Source organism: Brachyhypopomus gauderio, chromosome 14 (assembly GCF_052324685.1).
Source record: "Brachyhypopomus gauderio isolate BG-103 chromosome 14, BGAUD_0.2, whole genome shotgun sequence".
NCBI lineage: Eukaryota > Metazoa > Chordata > Actinopteri > Gymnotiformes > Hypopomidae > Brachyhypopomus > Brachyhypopomus gauderio.
The window spans coordinates 20,110,337-20,132,484 of record NC_135224.1 but is presented as its reverse complement, the minus strand read 5'-3'; the positions used below and the strand labels follow the sequence as shown (position 1 = coordinate 20,132,484).

Sequence of the window (22,148 nt, the reverse complement as noted above, 5' to 3'; positions counted from 1 at the left end):
CTGAAGGCTCAGTGACCTTTGGGATAAAGTAGTGACCTTTGGGACAGGGTGGTTGCCTTTATGATAGAGTGATGACCTTTGGGACAGAGTGCTCCACTCTCTCGTGAGAAGAAGTCACGTGATCTTACGTTCGGCACTGTCCAGATCAACACACAGTGCCGCACGTGACACCCGAACCCTGCACACGTTTCGGTTTCAGACCAAAGTCTAACACTCGTATGTGATCAGTTTCCACTCCCTCGAATACATTATTAAAGAGAGGACACAGACTGAACTCGTATGATGCTTGAATTCAGTATCCAATTTCCAACAGTAATCAGACATGAATCAGACTTTATGTTCTTCTTTTGTCTATAAAGGGAAGCTCAGTTTGCTACTACGCCATTTGGGTTACAGATCTGTTTCAAATGATTGACACATTTGTTAGTCAAGTCTTACATCATTTCTTGGTGTCAAATTGTTGGGTTAATTTACTCTGTGTGTGTGTGTGTTCACATTTGTTGTACACTGACTGTTTGCAGACTGCGATTCCACTCCAACAGTTTCGGTCCCGGCTGAACAAACAAACATAGTAAGAAATTCTGAGTCAAACCAAGCAGAGTCACGCTCCGTCTCCCTGACAACTGTCGCCAGGCAACTATCATTTGTCATTTCTCTTCCTTCACCTCATGTCCCGCTCCATCTGCCCTCGGGGTTGAGGCTTCCAGCCTGGGCCCACAGCATCACCGTGGCAACGTGGGCCGCTCGCTGGACGGCGGCCCGGCGCGCGGAAGACGTGACGTTTGTTTGGTGGTTCCAGCCTCGGCCGCACCGAAGGGCGACGCGGCCGTGCTCCGAAGTTACGGAGCGAACCGCTTTTACTCTCCCTCCCCGGTTTGTGTCAACGACAGCGTGAGAAACATTCGTCAGCGGCGAGCAAGACGGACGCTAACACTACGAAGGCTCTGGGGGGGGGGGGGGGGTGTCCACTGATCCCAGAACAGTTTCCTGTTACATAAGACCGCATAGCTCACATCCCACAGCACAGAGCTGGGAGGCACCATGACAGCCAACCGTAAAGAACGAGACTTTAAATGGCAGGACAGCTCTGATGGTCCCTGACGCCATAACCATCCCTCTCAGCCCTGAGTTAAATATGACAACCTTCTATTTCATATCAGTGTCAATATGGACCATAAACCTGCTACTGAAATGGCGTACATTGACAAACCATATTGACAGGGCATATATAGCACGACCACAGCCAGTGTGGCTATCGACTGTAACCATGAGGAAGGTGTCTAATGTTATGGACCTGTGGAGCGTACGGCTAAAGCTAATGGCTAACAACATCTGTGAACTAGCCTAAGACAAAATAAGAATGGGAGAGAATGAATGAAGGAAAGAAAGAAAGAAAGACAACCATTTGTTTCAGCTCATATTGCTTTCCTGTAATTTGACCATCTATGTGAAAGTGCCTTAAAAACAAACACACATTTTCTAGAAATGAGATAACAGTTCAGGATTTAAGTCGATAATCAGAACAGAGGAAGATATTTATTCCTACACAGGCTGTCCAGTTCAATCACGCTACAAATCGTTAAAGGGTTTAAGAATGTCCTTGATGTAAGCCGTTTGAAATATTAGTGATGCGCACACCACCGTTAAATGCATAAGTCGCTATTACATATGCAGTGAAAAGAGGTTCTGTCTTCCTATTGGACAAACACTGACTTCCTGAAAGACTGGCGCTCTTGCCAGGTGCAATGGCTATGGGTCCATGAGCTCGAACACTGGCTTCCCATAAACCTTTGCGCTTTAACAGTGTACTGCTAAAAAGAACTACTACAGAAACTACACTAGCCCCGCTAATGTCCTGCAATAGACCTGTAATAATGTCCTGCTTTATTTTGAAACGTGTGGGGACATCCACAGTCTTGTCCCTTATTTCGTTTGATTGCTGTGTCTCACCGTCTCGTGTCCTGTCTTGGTTTGCCATCCTAATGTTCAAATGGCGTATTGCTTAGGCTGAACCCTTGGTCTTGGTCCAGCCAACATGTCGTACACGCGGTCCTTTCGTGTCGGGGTTCCTACAGTTCTCCGCCTCCTTCTCCAGTTCTTTTGCTAAGTCCCGCCCCCCCCCCCCCCCACCCAAAACACCCTCGCTACATCAGAGCGGTGAGGTCATGACAGGAGCGTGACTTCTGACGCGTCATCCTGGGGGCGCGGGGTCGGCTCAGGTCCTGCTCGCGGCCGTGATGCGCTCGGGGTGCCAGCCCGGCCAGGTCGCGATCCCGCCCCTGATACGCCCGCGGTACCAGCCCGGCCAGGAAGCGTCTTGCCCGGGTACCCAGGCTCTCGCGGCGGGCGGCTCCCGGTGACGCCGGCGTCCAGCCGGGCCCCGTGCCACGCCCCCGGGCCACCCTCACCGCCTCCTCCAGCAGCTCGTGGGTGTGGTGGTCCAGCGAGACGGACACCTCCAGGTATGGACACTGGAACATCATCGCGTTGGAATGTGCCTCTGAGAACATAGAGAGATAATCACCATAAACACGCAGAAAAAACTTCGGTAATAATGACGTACAAAAGTACGTGAACAAGTACAAATCCGTGTGCGAAAGGGAATGTTTATTTTACAGCGGCTGCGATCTTGTAAAGAAACGTGATATATCTTGTCATCATTATTGCTCATTTAGATGTTACCATCTCATTCAGTTTGAACGTTTGGGATTATTGTTGCACGTCGTGGAACCAGCACCGCAACTTCGTGGATGTTATGCACTAAAGCTTCCAAATGTGGTAAGGAAGTGCAAGTGTGCACTTAAGAGTGAGAATGGGGTGAGTCAGTGAGTTGGGCAGCAACGGAGCTCATCAGTCCCCGCACCAGATGGGCCGTGGCTCCGCCTCCCGGATCCATGCGAAGGGGGCGGTCTAAAGTGGAGGAGGGGTCTGCTGGCACAAGCTCTAGTGTTAATGGAGGGAGGGGTGGGGCGGGGGGGTGCTGGGAGAGAGCGCCCCCTGTGGATCAGAGGAGGAAAGGCACGGCGGGACGGTGTGGGTGTGGTGGATGCAGGAAGGGCAGGACGGGAGTACGGGGGCAGGTGTGAGGGGGCAAGAGAGGGAGGGCTCCAGAAGGAGAGCAAAAAGCGACTGTGTGGATGAGAGAGAGAGGGAGGAAAAGAGAGAATGAGGCAGATTGGCTGCATTTATCACCGAGGAACGCAGACAGTGACATTATAAAGATGAACGGGGAGGCCTACCATCCAAATTGGAGATTTATTGTGTGCATGTGTGAGTGTGTGTGCATGTGAGTGTGTGTGTGTGTGTGTGTGTTCTTGAGCGCGTGGATTTTAAGTAGTCAGTGGTTGAAATAGAGATGCCATGTGGCGTACAGTAAAGATGAGATCGTGGTGTTAAATGGCGCTCAAGACGTCACAGAGGCACAGCCTCCAGACCAGCCTCCAGGGAAGAAATCTGCCCGTATTTCTGTCTGTAAAGTATTGTGTGTGTGTGTGTGCGTGTGTGTGTGTGTGTGCGTCAATCATTCTAATGTAAAACTGCACATCCATAAATATGCATACCAAATAGCCTAGACTATACAGGAGAATTTGAATAGAAGAAATGTGTGCCTTTGTGTGTGTGTGTGTGAGTGTGTGTGTGTGTGTGTGTGTGAGTGCGCACGCTTGCATGTACAAGAAAGCAGATGTTGAGAGGGGGGGGCAGAGGAAGACGTGTTCTAAAAATTTCCATATCGATGGCAAAATTACAGGAGCTCAGTCAAGAGAGAAAATGCTGAGCACAGCTATGCCCAGATCCCTCTCCACACCTCTCTCTCTCTCTCTCTCTCTCTCTCTCTCTCTCTCTTTCTTCCCCTTTCTCTTCCCCTTTCTGCAAACCACACCCTCCTCTCCTGCAAGTCGGTGCCATCTGCTTTTCTTTATTGTGTAATGCATGCGTTGAAAGAGTGTTAAACCTTTGACACACACCCCCCAGCACCCATATCAGTGGGTATATATATATATATATATATATATATATATATATATAAGCTCCTCCCCCTTTTCCAGTGTGATTAAAACACACTAAGCCTCATTACCCTCACACTCTTACATCCCCTTCATTCTTATCTTCGTCCTGCACACACACACACACACACACACACACACACACACACACACACACACACACACACACACACACACACACACACACACACACACACACACACACACACACACATCACAGAGTGTTAGCCACACCATACCGAGTAGAAAATGAGAGGGAGAGGTGCTAACGACAGAGAGTGTGTGTGTGTGTATTTCCTCTTGAAAATGCATAAAAGCAAACACACACGCATTAAGATAGTAACACCAGTACTCTGTGTGCGTCTACGTCTGGGTGTGTGTGTGTGTGTGTGTGTGTGTGTGTATGTGTGTGTGCGTGCATTAAGATAGTAACACCAGTACTCTGGGTAAAATATTATCCAGAGCAAACAGACAAAAACGATCCCAGAAGGCGACAGAACGGAGGACAAACAGAGATACGAGTCCTCCGAGTAAAACAGACATTGACCTGCACGGAAGACCGTTGACAGTGGCAGTTTTTACTCCCTGCAGCACTGGCTACGTTGTAGTATTTACGAGGCAATACTGCTCTTCCCACAGACCCCAGCCGAGTTCCCTGCGTCTGCAGAAGGCTTTAATTAGCAGGATGAGATGTTAGAAGCGAGTGGAGGTTGCACGCGGTAACAACAACTTCCAGGATTACCCCACATGCATTTGCAGCACACTGTGTACATTGTTTGGGATTGAACGTGCGGAGACACACAGCCCCAAGGCTGTCGTAGAGGGGAGACCTCGCTGACAAGCCCAAGAGTCCCCAGACACAGGCTGAATATCGAGTAGATGGATTCACAAGGCGAGGTAATCAAGGACAGAGCGGTATGTCTGTGATCGTTCTCCGTTCTCCAGGGGGGACCCTGCGCTGCATAGTTTAGTGCTTTTCCACACGACAGCACGCTGGGTTTGGGCTCAGGAGCTAGTCATCTGGGCCCCGGGAGCCCAAGCAGGTGTGTTAGACAGCAACACACGTCTGGTTTGCAAAAGGGTATTTCAGGATGCTGTAGATACACTTGAATGGGAAGATCAAGGCTGCAGTTTAACGCTGAAATCAAAGTTCCCTTTATGGTATTTTGGATGATGTTTAAAAAGAAAAAAAAAAGATAAATATGAAAGAACGTTGGTTCTCTGACTACTAGTCGATGTTGAATTATGGGAAATGTAGTGCGGGAGCAGCCCAAAGCTGTAGTCCTCACCCTCCATGCTGACCTCACGGGAGCGCACCAAGTCACTCTTGTTGCCCACAAGGATGAAGGGCAGGTGGGGGTGACTCTCTCTTAGAAGGAGGCGGAGTTGAGCCACGCGGTGGAAGCTCCGCCTATCCGTCAGCGAGAAGACCAGGATGCACACCTCACACTGCAGGTTGGACAGGTCCTGTCAATCAAACACACGGGCGAACTGTGGTGAGGATTAAGGGGAGGAAATGCTACGACGCAGATGTTGTACACATGCAATCGCGTCGCTGTAATTACGTGACACGATACCGAGAACGGGGTGTTCAATTTGAAAATACACACATATGCACACACATGTAGAACTTGATGTGCTTGGTCAGGCCATGAGATGGTGAGATGGTCCACATTCGTGGCTCTGAGAGGAAGAACAGATGTAGAAGAGATGACCTTAAGCTAAACATAACCCTGTAGTCAAGGGTTCATCCTCCCAGCAGAAAGAACCAATGCTCAGGAGCACTTTGCCATCATCCAGACACACACACACACACACACACACACACACACACACACACACACACACACACACACACACACACACACACACACACACACACACACACACACACACACTCAGATGCCTCGAGCCCACCAGTGTCTTTACTGCAAGTGTCATGTCATGTCATGTCATGACCTCACACTGTGTTAGGCTTTAAAGCCAAGGTGAAGTAACCCCACCCTCCGCTCCGTCACCTTGTGAGGTCTCTGTGTCTCGCCCAGGCTCGGAGAGAGAAGCCAAGAGCTTAATTATCCTCACTCGCTTCTAATCCAGGAGAAAGCAAGAACACAGAGCAAGCGATACACTGAGAGGCAAGGCAAAGATCAAGAGAGAGAGAAAGAGAGAGAGAGAGAGAGAGGGAGAGAGAGAGAAGGTTCCATTTATTCCCATTCTGAGTCTGTCCTACATCACCAGCCCTCTGGAGAGCTGCCTGAAAAACTCCCATCCGGGCCGAGCCAATCAGATTGCGGCCCGGAGGGGGAGATTCACAGTTCTGGATGTGCTTTGGTGGGGGAGAGCGGAGCACAGAGGGGTGGAACTGAAGAATGGTGCAGTCTGGGCCTCCTGCCACGGAGGTGCAGGAACTGGGGGGCACACAGGGGCACATATCCGCCCCCCTCAGCTGTGTCTGGGGCGTAGCTGCGCCCGTAGTGGGTGGTCCTCCGGGTTCTGGCCAGCAAAACCAAAAGGCCTTTTGATCCAAAGAGGTGTGGGGGAAAGTGTCCAGTAGTGTCCACCTAACCACAGAGGAATCTAGACTGCAGCCATCTGTCGGTGCCCGCTCACGGCTCAATTCTCTCTCTCTCTCTGACACACACACACACACTCACACACACACACACACACACACACACACACACACACACACACACACACACACACACACACACACACGTCACATCTTGTATGTCATACAAAAACAATCAGTGGAATCTTTTGACATTTCTCACCTGCTCTCTCTCTCTTTAAATATATATATAATTGAATAATTACTGCAGTAATGAATGCACTTGTCAATAAATTGTACTCATCTGTGTACCTGAATGTACTGAACAATCAGACTATTCCATCATTGGATTTTGCTCACTCGGTGCCGATGGAACGGTTGTGTTCCAGAATGACGGTGCTTAGCACGCTCAAATTGTGAGATAGTGGTCCAGAGACACGAGGAACCATTTTCACACATGAATTGGCCACCACAGAGTCAAAGAGTTCTGACATTAATACCATTGAAAGTCCTTGGAATGTGCTGGAGAAGACATCATGGAGTGGTTCAACCCTCTGTTCACCAAAGGAAGATCTCGGCCAATGATTTTCCAGTTCCTTGAGGAACATCCTTGGAAACATCCAAGCTTGGTTCTAAGATCCTCTGACTGAACGAGATGTTGACGACTGAGGCCTTCAGCCAAGTCTTCAGGAAGGAGTTCTCCCATAACCTGCACTTTGGAGGTTTCAACATCCCTCAGGTAGGAGAATGGTTAGTCCAGTTAGATGGCCATCAATCAAAGACACACCATGGAGTCGGGTAATCAAACCTTACGCGCTATGGTTTTTGAGGGTGACATATTCTGATAGATACCAGCACTCTTCTTCCTACTGTTTCAGGACTGGATCTTTACCTCTGCTGTCAACATGGTCCACCAAATGACTGAAGGAACCTGTTGATCTGTTGAACCTGACACACCTGTGCACATTTTAAAGGTGAAATGGATACAATCACCTGACGCTGAGATCTTATAATCCCATTCCGGATGTTCCTGCTTTTTTCCTCTGGACGGTCTTCATGATGCACAAGGTACATGGGATCCTAATCTTCATGTCAAGCCTTCCAAAAATGCCATGCATTTTTGAGCCACGTCAACCTTGTTATGCTAAGGACCCCAGTTCAAGGACCAGGTCATCCAGTTACTGAAGGTGATAAGGATCCTCACTGTAGATACGATCTCTGTAGATCCATCTGACTCCACAATCATTTGTCTGTAGCATAGCCAACACGTTTGTGATCCATGTGTACTTCCATGTGTACTTATTCTTCTAGTGGTCTTACCAGATTGTACACCAAGTCAAATAATTCAAGTTCTCCAGTTTTTCATCAGGCTTCAAGTCCACTACTGGCATTATTAAAAGCCGGCTCATATACAGAATGTGATCATTCTTAAGTAAATTTGTAAGTCTGGCTGTGAGCGGGTTGGGGAGAGCCGAGATCAAACACACTTGAGCAGTCATAATTCAGCACGTTGACCTTGTGATATCTGGTGATGGATCACTTCATCCATACAGCTCATAGATGAAGATGGATACAACACTGTGGTGGTATATGCTGTGGTTGTGTCACTTCACCGATATAGAGGCAAACAGATGTATCAGGCAGAGAGCTACGTCACTGTGTGTATGTCTCCTCTATATTCTCATGTTTAACTTTCTATATGGTGGTTTTGACCGACATCACTCCCAGAAATGATTCTCGTCCTGCTGTGATGATGTAGGTCGCTCAATTTCCAACGCACCTTCCTCTTGTCTGACGTGAATGATGTAATGATCCTTGGTCATTATGTCTCATTCTTGACTCATGAGCACGATCTGCTGAGAACACAGTACACCACCACCACCACCACCACCACAGCTGCCTCCACCCCTTCCCGACTGGAGGCTGAACCACATCTCCTCCACATCTCCTCCACCTTAAGATGAGTCGTCTTCACTTTCACCTCGATCTCCTTCAAGCCTTGAAGATTTAAATCAGGGCGTGGCTTACTGATCCAGTTTTGCAGGTCGTTTGTGCCCTGGCTGAGATACAGCAGGGGTGAGGAGCAACATCTCTTCCAGAAGATTCCAGTTCCTGCTTGGGACGCAGCTTCTCCTTCTGTCTCCAGGAGAAGACCGACCCATTCTTGTGCAAATAACTCCCTCCATCCAGCTATATATGCGGATTAATGGCTTTTTGGCGTACCACCAGTTCAATGTACAATATGGATTGGAGACAGATTAAAACTGAAACAAATAACTGGAAAGGTATATATGAAACTCATATTTTTCACATTGTTTGAAAAATATTCAGCAAATCTTTACTCATGTCAAAACGTTAACTTAATCCTTATAGACAACACTGTATAATCATGAGCTCACAGAGAACATAGCAGCGGTAACAATAACAGGAAAGAGGAAGCCGTACTGTTTCTGAAGGGACACAAAAAGTCTTATTCCTAATTTCTACCAAATACAGACAAAAACTTTTAATCTTTAACTGAAAAGTAAAATGAGAATGTTTCCAAGTGGGTCTCATAGAAATGACCATGACAGCCATGTAAATAAACATCAACACTGTAGGGCTGCTGAAAGATCTGGGTTAGGAAAGGGGGTTCAGAACACTTCGTTTCTAATAGCTCAAAGAATCTAGTTTATTAACTTCACATCTAATAATACACACATGCAAACACACACACACACACACACACACACACACACACACACGTAGACTAACCAGCCAAAGCAGTACAGCTCCCTCAGTGCATGATATCCAAACGTCTAAGGCCTGACAAAGCTTCCACAAATATGCTAAACCAATTACATTTTCCTTTCATTTGTTCAGGGATTAGACAACACAACTAAAAGCTACAATTCATTATCGGTGGCATTCATTACATGTTTGTCTTCCAAATCTGATTTATGTTGAGATATTCAATAAACATGAGGTTATTATACCTAGTAGACACTGTGTTGCTGGTTCATTGTATTACAACAAATAAATTCACTAATGTCCTCCAGAGCTGTTCCACATATGTATTAAAGTCAGAAGATTCATATGGTTCAGGTGATTCACATGGATCAGGTTATTCATATGGTTCAGGTGATTCATATAGATCAGGTGATTCATATGGATCAGGTGATTCACATGGTTTAGGTGATTCATATAGATCAGGTGATTCATATAGATCAGGTGATTCACATGGATCAGGTGATTCATATGGATCAGGTGATTCATATAGATCAGGTGATTCACATGGATCAGGTGATTCTTATGGATCAGGTGATGCATATAGATCAGGTGATTCACATGGATCAGGTGATTCATATGGATCAGGTGATTTACGTGGCACAGGTGATTCATATGGATCGGGTGATTCACATATTTCAGGTGATTCACATTGCTTAGGTGATTCACATGGCTTAGGTGATTCACATGGTTCAGGTGATTCACATGGCCCACTTGGTATAACAGGTACAATATGCTAATAATATGGTTTATCTTTTATACTCCATAATTTATACTCCTTTGCCAGAGTTGGAAGGCAGATTACACTGTACGGTAAACTGCACAGATCATTTGCTTTGTTATATAAGCAAACGAACATAAAATATGGGTAGTTGTGCCCATTTTCACTTTAATTCATTGAAATGTTTCAGGTGATTTGTTTTGATTTCTATACATAGAAGTCATATTAATGCACCCCAACAGACTCTTCTGTGAGCTCAAAGGCACAAACACACCATTTCCTGGAACATGAACCATCTGGCTAGTGTAGTTAAGGGATTACACTAACATCATGCCAGGGCCCAGGCCCTTGGGCCAGAGAGAGAGAGTCAACAGACAGATACGGGAGACAGAGAGAGAGAGAGAGAGAGAGAGAGAGAGAGAGAGAGAGAGAGAGAGAGAGAGAGAGAGAGAGAGAGAGAGACATTTGAAGGTTTGTGGATGTGTTTTCCTGAAGTGGGAGATGTAAAACCTGATAACCTGTTAATTGGATTTTGGGACTCAACCTGGTGAGAGTGTATTTATCTGTAGTGGAATGAGGTGCCCAGCCTCATAGAACAGTCATAGACCATCTGTCCACGCTGACCACACACACACACACACACACACACACACACACACACACACACACACACACACACACACACACACACACACACACACACACACACACACCTCATTGTCCAAAACCCTCCTCGCCCATGATATATACTGTCCAATTCTTCTGTTTTAAACACAACACGGTTGCACCCACACATACATTCCAAGTACTTACACCCACCCACACACCCACACAAACACAAGTCTACACACACACACACACACACACACACACACACACACACACACACACACACACACACACACACACACACACACACACACACACACACACACAACATCAGAATCATGCTACAATAGTGAAGCTCTTTCTCCAACTTCAGACCCTTGGCACATGAACTGGGCTCATTTCACTCTGTCAAACATGCGCATTACTTGACCCACAGAACTTGACCCACTTTTTTGTATCCATATAAAACACTCAACTTGCTAAGCTAATATATACGTTTCTATGCGTACGGCTGGTCGGCTGTCCCTACAATCCCTGACAGCTGATTGGACCGTTTCACTCGGACTCTCGGTTCCTGTCGTTTCTCCGAGTTCATACTTCCCATGTTGATTATAAGGTTTGTTGGTGCTTTTTTATATTATTCTAATTATATTATAATAAAGTTATATTTATATAAAAAAAAAAGGATCATTTGTATAATACACGCTTTGCATACGCTATCAGACTAGGTTGTGATTAAATCAGTGTAGAGCATGACATGAGGCCAGCTGTGGGTCCGTCCTCATATCTGACTTTAATCCTGCTGGTTCAGCACCATCCACAGCGAGTTCCCGACGGACAGCACAAGAGGATTTTGCTAAAATATACAGAAACACAGTGTGATAAATATATATATTTATATGCATGTGTCAGAAACACTTTGCTTGCACAGCTGATGAAAGACTTCTGTCCAAGACATCCTGTTTCTCTGGAAACCTTGTGTTCCTCACTGCAATGCTGAATATTTCAGCATCGTTTCCCACACACATACACACAGAGAGCTTGTTGATGAGGGGGCGGGGCCAGGAGGAGGTGTGCTGTTGGATTAGAGTCCAGTCATTTTTCCACCTTTGGAAATTCATTCCCAACCACGTGCGCCGTAAAGCACAGAACACCCTCTAATGAACCGCCATTTCTCCTGCAAGTTAGCACACCCTCTAATGAACCGCCATTTCTCCTGCAAGTTAGCAAGCAGAATTTCGAAGTGTACTTCAGTTCGCTAACGTTTAATGCTACGTGCTGCTGTCGTCTGTAATTAGGCGTTTGTAAAGATAAAGCTGGTGGTGTTCTCGTGGATAAAGATAGCCAGCCCTCTCCAGCCCTCTCCAGCCCCTCGTTTACCACTGATAAAAGGATGCTAAAATGAAACAATGAATAAGTGCGCTTATTCTAGCATAATGGACACGCTCCACCCCCCATACTTCATGCTAATGCTGAGTCAGTGCATCGTAACACTACCAATATGTCCACATTGGCCTCCAGACTGAAAGCCATTAATAATTCACGAATGTGTAATCTATTACTTATGGCCTCTTCTTATACGTCTCTCTGAAGTTGGTTTCCTCAGGGGTGAGAGGTCAGGGTTCAGGGGTCATAGGAAAACAGTAGAGTCTGTATCACCAGCGTCATATTGGCATGTTACCACAGCTAATTGGAAGTGAAAGCTAATAGCACTAAATTGGCTTCGTGTGAATTCTGCCTTGTTAATGGTGTCTGCGTTCAGCTCACTTACACACTGCAGCTGCTGGGAGTGGTTCTGCCCCGCATGAAGGAACAGGGGGAAGATTCAAACAGTCAGTTCAAATCTGGGATGTAGATTCAGAGGGGGCCCGCCTGCACGGGTCTGGACCAGAACCAGGACCGTGGGTATGGCAGGGCCGTCAGACGCAGTGCTGCCCGGGTACTGGTGCCCGACTGTGTGTGTGTGTGTGTGTGTGTGTGTATGTGTGTGTGTGTGTGTGTGTGTATGTGTGTGTGTGTGTGTGTGTGTGTGTGTGTGTGTGTGTGTGTGTGTGTGTGTGTGTGTGTGTGTGAGGGTAGGGCTGACTGAAGTGTGTACCGGGCTGGGCTGGCTATTTTAAGAAAACCTTCTCTCCTGCTGCTGTCAAAAGCAATGCAAGGATCAGGGCTAACTGAAGCTATTGAGACGTCAGAAAGTGCATGTGTGTGTGTGTGTGTGTGTGTGTGTGTGGTGTGCCTAAGTGTTTATACTGCAGAAAAACTGTAAGTCCATACAATAAGCTGAGTGTGCATAATGGAAGATGTAGTATACATACACGAGAGGTCAGATCTGTAGCATAGTGTGTATGTATGTGTGTGTGTGTGTGTGTGTGTGTGTGTGTGTGTGTGTGTGTGTATGTGTGCAGGGCCTCAACACTCTGCACACGATCACCGAACACTCCACTGCACACATCACCGAACGTTTCATTTGACCTCTGACCTCATTCTACTGCTCTTTACTGCCTGTCCAGGCAGCAGAGAGTGAGAAACAAGCTAACGGACAAAATTCAATGCAAATCATGATATAAATATCTTCAGTAAAAGTGGAAAACGCAAATCATTGATGTAGGCTGTTTCACTATTCCATTACTCTCACACACAACTGCATATAATTAACATCAGAGAGAGTTGGTCTGGTGTTCTGCACCACTACACTACTATACCAATGAACACGCCTAAATGAACACGCCTAACTGAACACGCCTAAATGAACACGCCTAGATGAACACGCCTAACTGAACACGCCTAACTGAACACGCCTAGATGAACACGCCTAGATGAACACGCCTAGATGAACACGCCTAACTGAACACACCTAACTGAACACGCCTAAATGAACACTCCTAGATGAACATGCCTAACTGAACACGCCTAGATGAACACGCCTAACTGAACATGCCTAACTGAACATGCTTAGATGAACACCCCTAGATGAACACGCCTAACTGAACACGCCTAAATGAACACACCTAAATGAACATGCCTAGATGAACACGCCTAACTGAACACGCCTAAATGAACACGCCTAGATGAACATGCCTAACTGAACATGCCTAAATGAACACACCTAAATGAACACGCCTAGATGAACACGCCTAACTGAACACGCCTAAATGGACACGCCTAACTGAACATGCCTAACTGAACACGCCTAACTGAACACGCCTAACTGAACATGCCTAAATGAACACGCCTAACTGAACATGCTTAGATGAACACGACTAGATGAACACGCCTAGATGAACACTACTAACACGCCTAAATGAATACGCCTAGATGAACACGACTAGATGAACACGCCAGTTCTGACTTGATTGGGTAAGGAAATGCAATGTCCATATCTGGAGAGAGGGATAATGGTGAAGGAATAACAGGAGTAAGGAGAGAGGGATGACGGATGACATTCGTAGACTCTGCAGTTGTGCTAAAGTTGTGAGCAAAGTGCAATAAGAGGAAAAAGCACCATGTCATGAATCTCTGCTCCAGATCAGACAGGACTGATGTGAATTATTGAGGTGCACAGATGCTGCAGAGACCCAAAACTGAACGCTGCAGTTCCCAGGGAAACGATGCTGCTGAAGAATTCTCCCTGCACCTGAACACTGTGTCTCTGATATGGTGATGATAATCTTCCTGCACCTGAACACTGTGTCTCTGATATGGTGATGATAATCTCTCTGCACCTGAACACTGTGTCTCTGATATGGTGATGATAATCTCCCTGCACCTGAACACTGTGTATCTGATATGGTGATGATAATCTCTCTGCACCTGAACACTGTGTCTCTGATATGGTGATGATAATCTCCCTGCACCTGAACACTGTCTCTGATATGGTGATAATCTCTCTGCACCTGAACACTGTGTCTCTGATATGGTGATGATAATCTTCCTGCACCTGAACACTGTGTCTCTGATATGGTGATGATAATCTCTCTGCATCTGAACACTGTTCCTCTGATATGGTAATGATAATCTCCCTGCACCTGAACACTGTGTCTCTGATATGGTGATGATAATCTCTCTGCACCTGAACACTGTGTCTCTGATATGGTGATAATCTCTCTGCACCTGAACACTGTGTCTCTGATATGGTGATGACAATCTCCCTGCACCTGAACACTGTGTCTCTGATATGGTGATAATCTCTCTGCACCTGAACACTGTGTCTCTGATATGGTGATGATAATCTTCCTGCACCTGAACACTGTGTCTCTGATATGGTGATGATAATCTCCCTGCACCTGAACACTGTGTCTCTGATATGGTGATGATAATCTCTCTACACCTGAACACTGTGTCTCTGATATGGTGATGGTAATCTCCCTGTACCTGAACACTGTGTCTCTGATATGGTGATGATAATCTCCCTGCACCTGAACACTGTGTCTCTGATATGGTGATGATAATCTCTCTGCACCTGAACACTGTGTCTCTGATATGGTGATGATAATCTCCCTGCACCTGAACACTGTGTCTCTGATATGGTGATAATCTCTCTGCACCTGAACACTGTGTCTCTGATATGGTGATGATAATCTTCCTGCACCTGAACACTGTGTCTCTGATATGGTGATGATAATCCCCCTGCACCTGAACACTGTGTCTCTGATATGGTGATGATAATCTCTCTGCACCTGAACACTGTGTCTCTGATATGGTGATGATAATCTCTCTGCACCTGAACACTGTGTCTCTGATATGGTGATAATCTCTCTGCACCTGAACACTGTGTCTCTGATATGGTGATGATAATCTTCCTGCACCTGAACACTGTGTCTCTGATATGGTGATGATAATCTCCCTGCACCTGAACACTGTCTCTGATATGGTGATGATAATCTCTCTGCACCTGAACACTGTGTCTCTGATATGGTGATGATAATCTCTGCACCTGAACATTGTGTCTCTGATATGGTGATGATAATCTCCCTGCACCTGAACACTGTGTCTCTGATATGGTGATGATAATCTCCCTGCACCTGAACACTGTGTCTCTGATATGGTGATGATAATCTCTCTGCACCTGAACACTGTTCCTCTGATATGGTGATGATAATCTCCCTGCACCTGAACACTGTGTCTCTGATATGGTGATGATAATCTCTCTGTACCTGAACACTGTGTCTCTGATATGGCGATGATAATCTTCCTGCACCTGAACACTGTGTCTCTGATATGGTGATGATAATCTCCCTGCACCTGAACACTGTGTCTCTGATATGGTGATGATAATCTCTCTGCACCTGAACACTGTGTCTCTGATATGGTGATGATAATCTCTCTGCACCTGAACACCGTGTCTCTGATATGGTGATGATAATCTCTCTGCACCTGAACACTGTGTCTCTGATATGGTGATGATAATCTCCCTGCACCTGAACACTGTGTCTCTGATATGGTGATGATAATCTTCCTGCACCTGAACACTGTTCCTCTGATATGGTGATGATAATCTCCCTGCACCTGAACACTGTGTCTCTGATATGGTGATGATAATCTCTCTGTACCTGAACACTGTGTCTCTGATATGGTGATGATAATCCCTCTGCACCTGAACACTGTGTCTCTGATATGGTGTTGATAATCTCTCTGCACCTGAACACTGTGCCTCTGATATGGTGATGATAATCTCCCTGCACCTGAACACTGTTCCTCTGTTATGGTCATGATAATCTCCCTGCACCTGAACACTGTGTCTCTGATATGGTGATGATAATCTCCCTGCACCTGAACACTGTGTCTCTGATATGGTGATGATAATCTCTCTGCACCTGAACACTGTTCCTCTGATATGGTGATGATAATCTCCCTGCACCTGAACACTGTGTCTCTGATATGGTGATGATAATCTCTCTGTACCTGAACAATGTGTCTCTGATATGGTGATGATAATCTTCCTGCACCTGAACACTGTGTCTCTGATATGGTGATGATAATCTCCCTGCACCTGAACACTGTTCCTCTGATATGGTGATGATAATCTCCCTGCACCTGAACACTGTGTCTCTGATATGGTGATGATAATCTCTCTGCACCTGAACACTGTTCCTCTGATATGGTGATGATAATCTCCATGCACCTGAACACTGTGTCTCTGATATGGTGATGATAATCTCCCTGCACCTGAACACTGTGCCTCTGATATGGTGATGATAATCTCCCTGCACCTGAACACTGTGTCTGATATGGTGATGGTAATCTCTTTGCACCTGAACACTGTGTCTCTGATATGGTGATGATAATCTCTCTGCACCTGAACACTGTGTCTCTGATATGGTGTTGATAATCTCTCTGCACCTGAACACTGTGCCTCTGATATGGTGATGATAATCTCCCTGCACCTGAACACTGTTCCTCTGTTATGGTCATGATAATCTTCCTGCACCTGAACACTGTTCCTCTGATAGGCCCATGATAATCTTCCTGCACCTGAACACTGTTCCTCTGATAGGCCCATGATAATCTTCCTGCACCTGAACACTGTTCCTCTGATAGGCCCATGATAATCTCTTCGCATTACACTGGTTCTGAACCATTACACATCAACATGCTCTGTGGGATTATTGGTGGATGGTGAGATTTCATGGGACAAACATGAAACAGACAGAAAAAATATGATGTTGTTGGCATAAGTGTCAAGCTTCTGTGCTTGGCTTATGAACAAGTTATGTTGTTATAAGTAATGTTCATGAAATTCTGAACCAGGAACCTTAGTGTTCTAAAAGTATCTAAAAGTATTTTGCATTTGGTTTAAAGGAAAATTATGTTTTTCGTTAAGAAAATCAACAAGAAATCATTAATAATTTCACAATGATAATTTGATAAATAAAATGTCAAATATGCTCTGTGAGTTGTGAGTTTAGCATATTCTCCACATTCATTCTGGCAGTACTAACATAATAATATTCCTACGCATGAGAGGAACACTCCCTCACCAGGAGAATGACTACACAAAAGCGTGAAGCGGTAAAATAGTCCCAGGAGAGCTACGACAGTACGTCTAGTTCTTTATCTTGCAATAAGGAAATAATAGGTGCAAGAAAACAGCTCCTTGTGGTAAACACAGTGCGCTAGTTTTTCTGAAGACCCCGCTGCCTCACTCTGGAGTCACCGCACAGGGCTGGAGGAGAGATCCTCGCCTTACATGAGGAAGTTCTGGAATTCTCCTTTACTGTGTCACAGCAGGAATTGTTCTTAACACCTGTGTTGGAAAAGACATGAGATCTGGCAGGTCAAGTCGTGTGTGTGTGTGTGTTGGTGAGTTCCCAAGGTGGTGCTGTGAGGCCCCAGTAGAGCTCAGACTCGCACTCAAACGTAAGTGGAACAGACTGAACGTGGAAAAAGGACTTAATTTCAAAGGAAACAGAGGGCCGCCCAATAACAGCCTCTGCCCCGGGCACCGTCTCTCTCGTTTTACGTCACTTTAAAAAATAACCAATAAAACTGCTGCCAGCCGAGTTCGTTCTGAACTGTGGGATTTTTTTTTCGCATTTTTTTTGCAAACTACACGACGGGTTTATAAGAACCTTTAAAGTACTCTTTAGCCAAATCTAACACCATCATCACTGTGCATCTTTAAACACTAAAAAAAACATGTTTAACTAATTGTTATTATTATTATTATCATTATATTATCATCTTCAAAACAGGACACATGAAACTTGAGGTATTCTGATTCTTTTTCTTCCTTTACTCCATCTTTCACTCCCTCCATCCTTCACTCCCTCCATCCTTCACTCCCTCCATCTCACACCCACTAGTACACCATTTGCTTGTGACTGTCCATCCACCCAGAGTACAGTGGACACCAGATTCCAATTCTGGGGCGGTGGTGTTAATGACGGCATGTGTCAATGAGCAACAGTGTTGATGCAGGCAGTGTCAACGAATTCCAGAGAGCAATGTGTGAGAATGACAAATATATGGGCCTGTAAGACTGTGTGTGTGTGTGTGTGTGTGTGTGTGTGTGTGTGTGTGTGTGTGTGTGTGTGTGTGTGTGTGTGAGGGTGTGTGAGGGTGTGTGTGGTTGTTTTACCGGTTTCCAGTTGTCATACACCAAGATGGAGCTATCTTCATCATCAACAGTCACTCGTCGATGATACCCCTCATCTAAAAAACAAACAAGATTTGTCTTTCATAAAAAATATGCCATTGCAGACATTTGACTCAACAGTCGTCACACTCTGAGAACAACCCGGGCTCCCGAAGGCTCAGAGATCTCTCATGAAAAGAGTTGGACATGAATACCATTATGGCACCCTTATCCTGTTCCAATCAGCCTCTGAGAGCCCCTCATTGCTAATCTGCCCTCAGTGTGTGCCTGTCTGATAAAGGACAACACGTATTCGCTCGCGGAGCAGAAAGCCCTCGCGGACTCGCTCCACGGACCTAGTCAGAAGAAAGGAAGATGTTTACCGTTGGACTGGGTCTCGGAATCTATGGAAAGCGACGTGTCGGATAGCCCGGCGAGGCAGAGGGCCAGCGAGGATTTGCCCACCCCGCTCTGCCCTAACAGAACCACCCGCAGGGGTCCGTGGTACTTTCGCTGTGGGGGCTTAGGGGGCGGGGCCTCCTGGGTATCGCCACTGCTGACTGGCGGAGTGGCAGGCTCGTCAAATCTTGCGGTCAAGTCACTGTCCTCCGATACGGCTTCTTCCCGCCTTAGCAGGTGTTTGATTGGTAGCGGTGTGCTCCCCCTGCGTATGGGGGGCGCGGGACAGAGAGTCACGCCATAACCCTGTAACACAGAAGGACAAGGGGCTTCAAAGGTAGTCACGAATGTCAGTACTCAAAAAGAAACAACACATATGGACCATTCACCACTATAATTTTAAACTGAAAAGAAGTCATATTAAACCATGACTAGTCATTTTAATACTCCAGGTAACGCATTTCTCTGTAGTTACACCCAATATATAAATTCGACAGCAAATAATTTGTTATAGTGTAGTTATAATATTATTATAGTGTATTTGGAGAGTTTTAAAATGTTTGGTCAAACACAGACTATATGACATGAATATCACAGGGACACTAAGATTGACAGCCTGAGTGAAAGCTGCTCTGTATGAGTGCTTCTTATAGCACTCATAATGTGCCTCACAATCACGAAGCAGGTGTCCACGAGAGAACTCGCAATACGACACTTACAGTGGAGAAATCCTCGGAAATGTCACATGACTAACAAGCCGTCACATGATCACGTGACAAGTCAATAGTCTGATTTACAACAGAAGTACGCGGATTATGTTGTTGCTCTATTAGTATTTAACGGACTATTAACATTTTTGGACCAAATGAACTATACAGTAATAATCTATTGACGACACAGGCGTGAAGCAGTGATGATGATTCAATATATTGCTATTCCGGTATTTTATAAACTGTTCGCAATAACTAGGTCAGTATGTGTCCCTGTTAAGGAATATACATGCGCGCACACACCCACATCGAGAAACATTCACACACACAAACACACACACGCACTCATATATACACACACCCCCTCCCCACACACGCACGCATGCACACACACACACACAAAGACCCAAGGAGGCTGAATCTATCTTTCCGTTTAAACAAAAGCAAGAACCAAGCACTGCATGGTCCGATGCGCAGGCAATTGCCATCAATATGAATGCAGCAATTAAGGCACCCTTAACACTGCAGGTGGGCTGGACACCGAGTTAGACCAATCTATCTCTACAAACGCTCCTCACAACGACAACCAATTACATTAATTACAACAGCGTCATTAATTAATCATAGTCTATTGAAACGAAGACACAGCAGGATAAAGATACCTAAATTAATTAAACATAGCAAAACAGTTAATAAAAAAGTAATGGTAGTAAATCTAAATAATGGCATTCACTCTCGTCACTGATGTTAGTGCCATAAATGCGATGGGCATCGTGCTCACTAGTATCACTACACGAAAATAAAACAAATACCTTGAGAAAAATAATTTCCTCTCTAAATAATTTTCCCTAAGACAGGAAAATAAAGCGGTGTGCAGCCTTTGGCGGCTGCGATCAGAGAAAGAGGGCGTGTGCACCACGATCGGGCGGCTGACCGAAGCGCGTTAACTACACGACAACGTGTGAAGTGGAGAGAACCCCGCGCAGAGGCGGCGCGCGCTTACCTGCTCCGACATCGTTTTCGGCTCGTGCGTTCTCACAGTGGCGCTCTTGCGTGTGCACCAGCACCGTCCATGACATGTCAGTGCACATCAAACGCGCTAAACGGCGGTCTCCGTGTCTGCCGTGCTTACAACACCACTCACATGCTACCACATGACTTTAGTGAGAACAGAACAAAATTCCCGGGCGGTTGAGGAATAAATAACCCAACGACGCGTCGCTGTATTCTAGACTAACGTCTAGACGGTGTGAATTGTACTACACCTGTGCGTTCCTTTAAACGTCTTTGTAGCGGTTTATAATAGGAGAAAGCTGTCGGCGACCCGCCCCTTCACGCGCTCAACCGCAAATTGCGAGTGACTACCTGCCTGCCTTCAGTCTGGGCGGACCAAGTTTACCCTAGCCCCTCCTCTCTCTCTCTCTCTCTCTCTCTCTCTCTCTCTCTCTTTCTAGAAATTGGAATTGTGCTACATCTTTAATCACCCCCCCCCCCGCGTGCCTTTCGTACTTTGAGACATATTAGCCGTGATATATATTAAAGATGCTTTGCCTTGTAACGATGATAAATTCATGAGCCGTCTGTCCTGTGTCGCTTCGCTTTATCTCATCAGTGTGTTTATTAGGCGAATAGATTAAGCCTCGTAAATTATGTGACTTAGAAAAGTTCCCACACATTGTTGTTACGGAGGACGTTCTGGTTACAGATGGACTCAGAGTGGAGGAGACAGTGGAGGTTCCTGAATAGTGACCAAGCCTCTGTACTTAGAAGTGACACCTGAGATTACAAAACATCACTTAGCACAGAAATGAGATAAAGCGCTTATGTTAAAAACCCATGTTACATGTGATTGAGGGAAACTTTGTATCCAACTCCAGATTATCCAATTTCTGTATCCAACTCCAGACTCATTATCTCAAGTCAAGTCAAATTTAGTTATATTGCACTTTTTACAACACATGTCATCACAAAGCAGGTTTACAAGCGTATGGGTCCAGATCTCTAATGAGCAAACCTGTAGCAAAGAAAAACTCCCCAGGCAGGGATTAGGGAGAAACCTTGGGAGAACCAAGATCATGATAAAATATTCCTGCCATATCTCTCTGTCTTCATTCAGCAGTTCTGCACAATGTGGTCATGAGATTTAGGCTGGGCACTGGGATGTTGCTCCTTCTTTTATGTCTACTTTAGTTAAAAAATAAAACGTGCCCCAGAACTACTCCAGAGTTCTGGAGGACCCTAGATATGCAACCGGTCTTGAAATTGCATTTAACAACTTCCATATCATGTAGATTTTGGAGTATGTACTGTAATA

General features: G+C 45.7%; 1 protein-coding gene across 1 annotated transcript; it reads right to left on the bottom strand.

The window, feature by feature from the left end:
* Positions 1 to 897: 897 nt before the first annotated feature.
* On the bottom strand, positions 898 to 21,184 carry rem2 (RAS (RAD and GEM)-like GTP binding 2). Its single transcript, XM_076972392.1, has 5 exons — positions 20,838 to 21,184; positions 19,109 to 19,430; positions 18,729 to 18,802; positions 5,294 to 5,471; positions 898 to 2,500 (listed from the first exon to the last, which is right to left on the bottom strand). The coding sequence occupies exons 1-5, from the start codon at positions 20,847 to 20,849 to the stop codon at positions 2,145 to 2,147; spliced, it is 942 nt and encodes a 313-aa protein (XP_076828507.1). The 5' UTR covers positions 20,850 to 21,184; the 3' UTR covers positions 898 to 2,144.
* Between the last annotated feature and the right edge of the window lie 964 nt (positions 21,185 to 22,148).